Raw genomic sequence first — 11535 nt, 5'->3', positions numbered from 1 at the left:
TATGATAGCAAGATATATATAACTTCAAGCACGATGGCTATCACAAGGTAAAGTGCATAAGTAAAGAGCTCGGGTATAGAGATAACCGAGGCACGCGGGAGACGGTGATTTATCCCGGAGTTCACACTCTTGCGAGTGCTAATCTCCGGTGGAGAGGTGCGGTTGCTTAGTGCTCCCGAACGCCACAAGAGGCTCACCTTGAGGTGTGGTTGCTCGATGCACACCAACGCCACAAAGGCCTCACCCCAAGATGCGGTACTCACACCACACACCGAACGCCACGAAGGCGCCTCACCTAAATCTCCAGGTGACCCTCGCCACAAAGGCCTAGGTCACGGTTCCACTAAGGGATTTCCTTCGAGGCGGAAACCGGACCTTACACAAAGATTGGGGCACACATCCACAACTTAATTGGAGGCTCCCAACAAACCGCCACAAAGGCCTAGAATCCGTCTAGGGTTCCAAGAACCCAAGAGTAACAACCTTCTTGTTTTCACTACCACGAATCACCGTGGAGAACTCAAACCGATGCACCAAATGCAATGGCAAGAACACCACAAAGATGCTCAAGTCCTTCTCTCTCAAATTCCAACAAAGCTACAAAAGCTATTGGGGGAATAAGAGAGGAAGAACAAAGGAATTCACAAAGAACACAAAGATCAAGATCTAGAGAGTTCCACTCACAAAGAGATGGATTTGATTGGTAGAAAAGTAGATCTAGATCTCCTCTCTCTTTTCCCTCAAATGGGGGCAAGAATCATGGAGGGATTGAGAGATAGTGCAAGCTTCTCTAGTTCAACAATGGAGGAGAGAGAGAGTGAGAGAAGCACCAGCCCAAGGAGGAAGAAGGGGGGTATTTATACCCCCCAAGAAAATCGAGCCGTTGGGCAAAACCAGGGCCGGATATTCCGGCCCAAGTTGGGGCCGGATAATCCGCCCCCCGGATAATCCGGCCTCAGGGACAAAACCTGGTAAAAATCCGGCCAAATGTCCGGCCCCTATCCAGAGCTGCTTTTCTTCTGGTCCTTAGCCGATTTCGAGGGGCGGATATTTTGGAAATATCCGGCCCGGAAAATCCGGCCTAGCAAACTGCAGAAACACCAAAACTAAAATGGGCATAACTTTAGCATCCGGACTCCGATTTTGATGATCTTGGGCTTGTTTTGAAGCTAGGAACAAGCTCTACATGATCATGCAGGAAAACATCATAGTCCAACAAGGGAGGATCGAAACAAATTATGAAATGTTTGACCTATCTAAAAAAGACATACCGGTAAAACCTCCAATCTCGAAAATGCAACAAGTTGCCCGTGCAAAAACCATTCTTGATGAACTAGAGCTTGTCATGAGAATAAGCACAAGCTCTAAATAATCATATGGATAAGATCCAAATAATAACCAAGAAATATGATGAACCAAACTCGAAAACGCAACAAGTGATCTATGCAAAATCCGTTTTCGATGAACTAGAGCTTGTCATGAGAATAAGCACAAGCTCTAAAACATAACATGGATAAGGTCCAAATAACAACCAAGAAAGATGATGCAAGGATGCAAAGGTTTGAGCTCTCTCCGAACGATACGATCGAGTTACTCACTCGAGAGCCCTCTTGATAGTACGGCAACTAAACTATAAACCGGTCTCCAACTACACTATGAGACCGGTGAGAAAGAAACCCTATCAAGAGCAAACCTTATACTTGCGCATTCCACTTGAGCTCGATGACGACGATCTTGACCTCAACAAGATGGAACGCCTTTCTTGCTTGTGCTTGCTTGACGAAGTCTTGTGGATTGCTCCCCCATAATCCACCATGGGAGAGCTTCTTCTTCGGCGCATCTTCACATAACCATGACCACCATGTGGATTTCTCCCCCATAATCCACCATGGGAGAGCTTCTTCTTCGGCGCATCTTCACATATCCATGATCACCATATTGATGGCAAGACTCAAGCAAAGGATCTCTTCGAGATGGCTCATCTTGAACTTGCACTTCATTTCTCCATGGCAAGCTTCAAGCTTATGAACTCTTCGAGTTGGCTCATCTTGAACTTGCACTTCATTTCTTCATTCTTCATCATGTTGATGTCTTGAAGTAACTTGAGGGCTCACTTCATCTTCATCTTCAAGACATACTTGACACTTGATATCCTTCATCGATTTCTTCTTATTGCAACCTAATACAAACATGTTGATGTCTTGAAGTAACTTGAGGGCTCACTTCATCTTCATCTTCAAGACATACTTGACACTTGATATCCTTCATCAAATTCTTCTTATTGCAACCTTGAAGCCAACATATGGTTCAAGAATTGCCTATGGACAACTCCTACAAATATAACTCAATGCAAACATTAGTCCATAGGGATTGTCATTAATTACCAAAACCACACATGGGGGCTCCATGCACTTTCAATAATCTACAAGAGATCGCAATCATAGCTTATACCAAGTACTACATGATGCACACACTGTCAACATTACATCATGGAGGAGGAATAGACTACTTTAATAACATCACTAGAGTAGCACATAGATGATATTCAACTAGATCACAAAGCTCATGATCACATAAAGATCACATGGGAGAGAGAGATGAACCACATAGCTACGGTACAACCCTCAGCCTCGAGGGAGAACTACTCCCTCCTCATCATGGGAGACATCAGCGGCGATGGAGATGGCGATGGTGTCGATGGAGATGCCTTCCGGGGGCACTTCCCCGTCCCGGCGGCGTGCCGGAACAGAGACTTCTGTCCCCCGAATCTTGGCTTCGCGATGGCGGCTCTGGAACTTTTCTCGTATCGTGGCTTATCGGTGTCGAAGATTTAGGTCACGACGACTTATATAGGCGAAGAGTCGGAGTCAGAAGGGGTCTGGGGGACCCACACAGTAGGGGGGCGCGCCCTCCCCTCTGGCCGCGCCGCCACCTTGTGTGGGGGCCCTGGGCCTCCCCTCTGGTCCATCTTCGGTGTTCTGGAAGCTTCGTGGAAATATAAGATCGTGGGCCTTGATTTCGTCCAATTCCGAGAATATTTACTTACTAGGATTTCTGAAACCAAAAACAGCAGAAAATAGGAACTGACACTTCAGCATCTCGTCAATAGGTTAGTTCCGGAAAACGCATATAAATGATGTAAAGTGTGTATAAAACATATGTGTATCATCATAAAAGTACCATGGAACATAAGAAATTATAGATACGTTGGAGACGTATCAGTCAACAAGGTAAAAATTTCAACTCCAAATCGGTTTAAATTGTCAGCAGAAATTGGGGCTGATTATTGGTAGGAACGGCAACACCTCGTACATGGAGATGTTATACGAGGTTAACATTGCTCCATTTGCTCCGTTCGATGTTGGGATGGACATAGATGGGGAGGAAGACGATGATGAAGGGGAACAAGATGAAGGCGACGAATGTGTGGTTGAGGTCGAGGCCAATGGAAAGAAGAAGAAGAGAAGGGCCAACAACTACACGGAAATAGAAGATGCAACCTTGTGATGAGCTTGGGCCGCCGTGGGGATGGATGCAGTCTCTGGCACTGATCAAACCGGGAAGCGGTACTGGCAATGCACCGATGAAAAATTCCATAAACTGATTCCTCGCGTTCGTCATCTTGTCGATCGCACGTACTGATCCCTCCAAGGTCGTTGGGATGTGATTAAACCGGCATGTAGCCGTTGGGCGGAGAAAATGGATCAAGTGTAGTCGAATCCTCCTAGCGGCGCAACTGTGGATGAATATGCGAGTGAATTTGCTTACTTTCTGTTTGCACATTTTGTATTTGGTTTGGTGACCACACCAAGATGATTTCATCCCTTTATTTTGCAAATGTAGGACCGCATTTCCGATGCTAGGTATAGAGAGACATGGCCGGCAGCAAGGGAAAGAGCTTCACAATGAGACATTGCTCTGATGTGCTTCAACACCTCCCTAAGTGGCAATTGAGGGACGAAGAAATGGCACCCAAGAAAGCTGCAATGGTTGCGCTGGACGATACTGAGGATGATGAGAAAGAGGGCCGGAACAATGACAAGCCAGAGGGAAACAAGAAGGCCAAAGAGAGGCTAAAGCTCGAGGGGGAGGCAACATTGTTGAGGGATAAATTTGATCAAATGATGAAGTTGAACGAGGTGATAGCGGCTAAGAGTTTGGAGACAAGCTTGTCATTATCGAGAAGAAGAAAGAGGTGAGTTTTGCGAAGGTTCAAGCCAACCGAGAGGAAGCAAGGAACAAGGCCAAGTTGGAGGAGATGAGGATCAGTGTGAAGAAAGCCAAATCAATGAAGCAACTATTGGCCGAAGAGAGGGAGATCATGATGATGAACACAAAGGACATGAATGAGCAACAAATGGAGTGGTGGAAGAAGGCCTCGACGGAGATCATGGAGAGACGAAGACTAGCTCGTGAAGGGGAAGTGGTGCTGCATCGGCTACGCATGGAGGTGGTGGGGATGATGGTGACAACGGTTCTACCTCTCTTTGATGTAGGTGGTGAGAGGAGATGGTGAGGAGATTGAGCAACTTTCTGCCATGAACTATAAACGATTTGCTATGATTGTGTCATTTGATGTAAAACTATGAACTATGCACCACCTGTTTGCATTTGGTAATTTCATAGCCAATTATGTGATTCTGATTCGGTTTTACAGTTCTGGTTTACGGGCTCTGTTTCGCGCCACCTCTTACGGGCTCTATTTCGCGCCACCTCTTTCCTCCCATAAACACGAGATCGGTGAACCGAACTCCCGCTTTTCAGTTCGGCTGTTTACGGGCTATGTTAGAGATGCTCTTAGAGATTTGCTAGTTCTTAGCTAGCTCGAAACTAACTTCGTGCTGTGCTCAGTTAAGTCCTACACCATTTGATTTGCATGTTGATTCATGCTAATCATGAGTTACAAAATGAGTTGCAACTAGAATTTAATGATATCATCTAAGACTAGCCACAATGGTAGTATCATAGGTAGTATCATGCATTGCCATGTCGGCAAAAATCTTAATTAGGAAAGAGGTAAGAGTAGTATCATATGTAGATACGGTATCACAACACGTAAAAATAAAAAATTTAGTGGCAAACACTTCATGTACACATATTTGCATTGAGATTCTATAAAATATTAAATATGATGGAACTATGATACTAATTCATGATACTATGCATTGTAGGTATTATATCATACACTAGTATCATATGTATGATACTAGTCTATGATACTTTCCATTGTGACTAGTCTAAGCGAGAAATTGACTGAGAAATAGTCACATCCATACTACTCCCTCCGTCCCCTTTTAATTAACTTGGGGGAGAAAAAACGCTTCAGAAATTTATTTTACATTTCCGTCCTATACAGTTTCAAATATTAAAACAGACCCCCTAAGATCTAGTGTCCGTGAGATCCGTTCCACCAGATCGCCAATCGATCGATGGAGGCGTAGTCCCCGTCCTTCATCTCCATCTCCGCGTCTCCAATCGATCGATGAAGGTAGCCGCCGACGTCGAAGGTGGCGGACATCACCTGCCGGCGCCGAGGCCCCTGCGGACAGCACGTCGCGGCTGAGGAAGGGAGGCGCGGCGGCGTGACTGGGGAAGGGAGGCGCGGCAGCGCGGCAGCACAACTGGGGAAGGGAGGCGCGACAGCGCGGCTGGGGAAGGGAGGCGCGGCGGCGCGGCTGGGGAGAATTGGGGATGGCGCGCGCGGAGCGGAGCGGTTGGGTTGGGTCGAGCATTCGAGCGGCCGCCTGATTCGTGAGGACGAGGATGTGCGGGTAGGGAGTAAAAACCGGCAAGGTTTTTTTTGCAAAATTACGCCCAAGTTAATTAAAACGGGACGGAGGGAGTATTAAGTACTTCTAGTTTTTCTATTTTTTTAGAACTTATAAACATGATGTAAGAACTTGTAAAAATAAAGGATCACACGAGATCAGAGCCAGAAATCCTGCTCCTACCGTAGAGACAAAACCTAGACAAGTGAGAACGTCTCCATCCGTCATGCCATGGCAGGCGCGGCGCCCTCTTCCTCCGCGCGCCAGATATCCCACACGCAATTCGTCGAGCACCTCCGCCGTGCCGCCCGCGCCCGCGACGGCGAGCCTCTCCACGCCTGGGCGCTCAAGTCCGGCGCCGCCGCCCACACGCCCGTCTCCAACTCCCTCATCACCTTCTACTCTTCCCTCCCGCGCCCCCTCCTCCCGGCGGCATTCGCCGTCTTCGCCGACATCCCGGACTCCACCCGGGACGTTGCTTCATGGAACTCCCTCATCAACCCGCTCTCCCGCCACCGCCCCCACGCCGCGCTCTCCCACTTCCGCGCCATGCTCTCCTCCTCCGCCGCCGCCATCCTCCCTTCGCCGCACTCTTTCGCCGCGGCCTTCACTGCAGCGGCGCGCGCGCGCTCCGTTTCCGCAGGAGCCGCCGCCCACGCTCTCGCCTGCAAGCTCCCCTCGGCCAGCTCAAACGTGTTCGTGTCCACCGCTCTGGTCAACATGTACTGCAAGCTGGACCTCGCCGCTGACGCCCGGAGGGTGTTCGACGAAATGCCCGAGCGGAACGGGGTGTCCTGGTCAGCCATGCTGGCGGGCTACGCCGCGGGGAAGTGCTCCCAGGAGGCCTTTGAGCTCTTCCGGCTGATGCTTGGGGAGTGCCCGTCGGAGAAAAACGAGTTTGTGGCCACGGCGATCCTCAGCGCGGTTAGTGTGCCGCTGGGTTTGCCGATGGGGATACAGCTGCATGGGCTGGTCGTGAAGGATGGGTTCGGTGGGTTTGTAACCGTTGAGAACTCGCTTGTCACGATGTATGCCAAGGCTGCATGTATGGATGCAGCATTCCGTGTGTTCGAGTCGACCAAGGAGAGGGAGTCGGTCACCTGGTCAGCGATGATCACCGGTTACGCGCAGAATGGGGATGCAGAAAGCGCGGTCAGTATGTTCTCAAACATGCATGCTGCAGGGTTCTCACCGAATGAGTTCACCTTCGTTGGGGCGCTCAATGGGTGTAGTGATATAGGAGCGTTGGTGGCAGGGAAACAGGCGCATGGTTTGATCGTGAAGCTTGGCCATGAAGCGCAGATATATGTGAAGAGCGCGCTGGTTGACATGTATGCCAAGTGTAGCTGCATTGATGATGCGAGGGTAGGCTTTGATCAGCTGTATGAGGTTGACATTGTCCTTTGGACGGCAATGGTTACTGGGCATGTGCAGAACGGAGAGCACGAGGAAGCCCTGAGCCTGTACTCCAGGATGGACAAAGAGGGAATCATTCCCAGCAACTTGACTATAGTTAGCGGTCTTAGAGCTTGTGCTAGCATTGCAGCGTTGGAGCCAGGGAAGCAGTTGCACACTCAAATTCTCAAGTTCGGGTTTGATCTGGGCACTTCTGTTGGATGCGCCTTGTCCACAATGTATTCGAAATGTGGGAACCTTGAAGATAGCTTGGCTGTCTTTAGAAGGATGCCCAGCAGGGATGTAATTGCATGGAACTCGATCATTGGTGGGTTTTCGCATAATGGGTGTGGCAATGGTGCGCTGGACCTGTTTGAGGAGATGAAGCTAGAGGGCACTGCTCCTGACCATGTAACATTCATTAATGTACTCTGGGCTTGCAGTCATATGGGCCTAGTTCACAGAGGGTGGATTTATTTTAGGTCAATGACCAAGGACTACGGTTTAACTCCTAGACTGGATCACTACTCGTGCATGGTTGATATGCTTAGCCGGGCAGGGATGCTAACAGAAGCAAAGGATTTCATAGAGTCAATTACTATTGACCATGGAACTTATTTGTGGGGTATAGTACTAGGAGCATGTCGTAGAATGCGGGATTTCGACATTGGAGCATATGCAGGTGAACGACTGATGGAATTAGGTAGCGAGGACTCATCAGCATATATATTGTTGTCAAACATCTATGCTGCCCAGAGAAAATGGAATGATGTTGAGCGAGTGCGACATCTGATGAAACTTCGGGGAGTTAGCAAAGATCCAGGATGCAGTTGGGTTGAGCTTAATAGCCGAGTTCATGTGTTTGTTGTTGGGGAACAGCAGCATCCTGAGGCGGAAAATATAAATGTGGAGTTGAGAAGGTTAGCTAAACACATGAAGGACGAAGGTTACTGCCCAACATCTAAATTTTCATGGGACGAGGAACCAAACACACTGGAAGAATTTCACGAGGAAGATCAATTAGAGCTGGAATTAGTATCAGCATTTTAGCTGATATCCTAAACTGCAAGAACAGTAAGGACGTGGACTGTTTCTAAAATTCTAGTAGAATTTAGAAAATAAAATGAAACAATAACTGTTGTGGGAAATACTGTGCTAGTATTTATGTTGGATATATCTTGTGCAAATGAAAGTTGCTATTTCTATGCATCATCGTTAAATGGGAGTTTAGGATATCAGCACTATATCTGATATCCTAAACTACAAGAACAGTAAGAACGTTGACTGTTTCTACAGTTCTACTAGAAAATTGTTGTGAGAAATACTGTGCTGCTCCCTCCATCCCGTAATATAAGGTTTTATTGCAACCAATTACAACCTATATTGGTTGTGTAATAACATCTTATATTACAGGACGAAGGGAGTGGTATTTATGTAGGTTATATGTTGTGCAAATGAAAGTTGCTGCATCATTGTCAAAATGGTACTCCCTCCGTTTCAAAATATAAGGCATATTTTGTTTGCTTTGACCAAGCCTTTGACCAACAATTAGTCTATGAAAATGTACTTTATTCATATTCAAAAGTATACTTGTGATTATGATTTCTATCACATAAGTCACATACTAAATGTGTAATTCTTGGTCATAGCCTCAGCCAAAGGAAATGAAATAAGCCTTATATTTAGGGAACAGAGGTAGTAAGTAGTATGGGACTTGACTTGCGTTTAAATGTTAGTGCCATTAGAAATAATTCAAATTTATGAATCCAATTGTCCTGTTGCGGAAATGCATAAGTGCTGTTTGATATAAAACTGTTGTCTCTTTACATTATATTTAAGCCCTTCTTTTCAGATTTCATAGGTTTGATTCTCTTTTTTTCTTTGGATAAAACCAAATGACGATACTAGAAGATGTGAAGTATCACTACTAGTAAAATTGAACTGATACACAACTACACTTTTAATTCATTCCGTACCAATAATCCTTCTGAGCATGCACCGCGTACGCTTGTACTTTAGATTCTATCTTTGGACAACACAATGTATTCTGTCCTTAGACCATTCTTTGTTCTGCCCATGCATGTTGTAAAAGTTAGTTCCTATCTTCGCTCAGTACATTGTATTCTGTCCTTAGATCATTCTTTGCTCATGCATGTTATAAAATTTAATCCCTATCTTTGCACGATACAATGTATTATGTCCTCAGAGCATTCTTTGTTTCGCTTGTTCATGTTATCAAAGTTAATCCTTTTATACATGCCAACATGTGACGAAGAAATGCTAATTAGAATGCTGCTACTATGATACAGACTTGGCAAAAATTTCTGATTGCATGTAAAAGAATTCTGATCTATTTGATTACTGTGAAAGAAAATTCAGGCATTTGCAGTTTCGCTAGAATCCTGTTACAAACCTGGGTTTGCTTCATTGTTGTATCAAATGCTTAGTGTTTCTATTTTTTTTTAGAGCTGTTCTCTTATCATCAATCACCATGCACTTACACTCATGTGTTCGTAACTTGATATTCAGATACAGAACCAGCAATGAATACAGCTAGGTGCTGCAGCCATTTCTACATGTTTGATGAGACTGGGGTATGTCTCAGTGTAAGGAATAACAGTTCATAAACAATGTTCTACTTCAGAATGCTCATCACATTTTTCTGCTTTTATCAGATGGCATATCTTCATCCATTGAAAAATGTATCATTCTGAATACATGAGGTGTTATGTGCTTCCATGGCTGAAGAATGATGGCAATTGTTTCATTGGTTCAGCAAGAAAGACTTCATATTGACGGCATGAAATCAACTTGCAGATCATAGGACACAGTGCTATTTTTCAGTGCTTCAATTCCTTATCTGGCACGGTGCTCAAAGCAAGATGACAGCGGAACAACTTTTTCTGTGCCACATGCTGCAGAGAAATGTGATGGGACTTTGCACAGTGATTTCGTTATCCACATGCTATATAACTGCCTCTCAAAAGCAAGAATGTTGAAGATTGTATTGGTTCAGAAGGACAATTGTGCAGCTTCACGTTGCAGTTTAGACATGTTGGAAAATTCAATGAAAATAGCAACATTATAATGGGATACAGAAAATAAAACTTGTGACTGATTCGGTCAAACAGATAGATCTTTTGCCAGAAGCTGAGGTAATCAGGCGTTAGTTGACATACCACTTGATCAATACATGACGGAAGATTTCAGAATTCGTCAGTCTTCAGGTGCCAGAACAGTGTATTCTCTTCTGCTTGTCACGATTGACAAATGAGAAATACAGTAGATGGCAGTGTTACAAGTGGGTTCTTATGGTTGAAGTCAGAAGGCTGCACCTTATAACCCGGAACCGGATCTGGTGAGATTTGTACAACAAGAGAAATTCTCCTTCGTCGCCATGTGCCTCGCTGAAGATGAGCCGCCTCCACGCGGCGAAAAAATGCGCTCGCCACGAGCCGATTTGGCCGGTGCCATTGAGCACGCACGCATATCGCTTGTTTGCGGTGTCTGTTTGGTTCCTTTTTTTCCGCCAAAACCTCGCGGGCCATGTCTATTGTTGTATTTGCTAGAGATGCTGTAAGATTAATTCCGCACTTGATCACTGATGTACTGAAGGTGCTGTGAGTTGTCAGGTCTTTTTTTTAGGGAGGGAAAAGAAAAGTGAGTTGTCAGTTCTTGATTGGACTTGAACCAGCTTTCCTGCCTCTGAACAAAGACGATGTTCACTTCAGTCAGCGGATACTAGGAAAACTGCAGTGATGTTTTCAGCATGTGGTGTTTTGACCGGTCAGTCAAATTGCTTCTACGGGCGTGTGTATAGACTACACGCGGATGATTCCAGCATGCATGGTTGAGCTGTTTTCTACTAGTTGCCCATTTCACTCAACTGATTAGGACATTCCCAATGATAATGCTATTTGCTTCTTGGACAGGAAGTTTGTGTTTTGTGCTGACTTGACCAGAGTTTATTCAGCGTGGTCGCCAAGCAAGCAGAAGCACCCACAGTTTTTACCTCACACCGGGTGTGTGCTATATAATGCCCCTGCTGTGGCTGCAACTTGTACACAGAAAACACCGATCTCAAGAAATTTGATTCAACCCTTCACAGTGGTCATGGGAAGCCATAAGAAGTCCGGCTCTGGTTTCTGGTCGGCTGTGGTATCTTGGTTCGCGTGCTTTGGCTCACCCAAGGCCACGAGCACCGGTGGCCATGCTGGGTACGATCCAGCCGGCGGGATGATCGGGGCGGCCAATCATTTCTCCAGTGCCCACAAGATCAACTTTGGTAGTTAATGTATAACATGCTTGTGCATAGCCAGATTACATTTCTGTCATCTTCTACAAAAGATTGTAGCTTTAGCTTCTGTAAATA

The 11535-nt window shown here is 45.9% G+C and overlaps 1 protein-coding gene across 1 annotated transcript; it reads left to right on the top strand.

The window, feature by feature from the left end:
- Positions 1-5999: 5999 nt before the first annotated feature.
- LOC124652516 (pentatricopeptide repeat-containing protein At2g33680) lies at positions 6000-11263 on the top strand. The gene is made up of 3 exons (XM_047191536.1): positions 6000-8237; positions 9693-9757; positions 9839-11263. Exon 1 carries the CDS (start codon positions 6000-6002, stop codon positions 8211-8213), a length of 2214 nt encoding a protein of 737 aa, XP_047047492.1. The 3' UTR covers positions 8214-8237; positions 9693-9757; positions 9839-11263.
- Positions 11264-11535: the final 272 nt, after the last annotated feature.

This window comes from Lolium rigidum, chromosome 1, assembly GCF_022539505.1.
Source record: "Lolium rigidum isolate FL_2022 chromosome 1, APGP_CSIRO_Lrig_0.1, whole genome shotgun sequence".
In the NCBI taxonomy this organism is placed as follows: domain Eukaryota; kingdom Viridiplantae; phylum Streptophyta; class Magnoliopsida; order Poales; family Poaceae; genus Lolium; species Lolium rigidum.
This window is presented reverse-complemented; position numbering and strand designations above follow the sequence as displayed.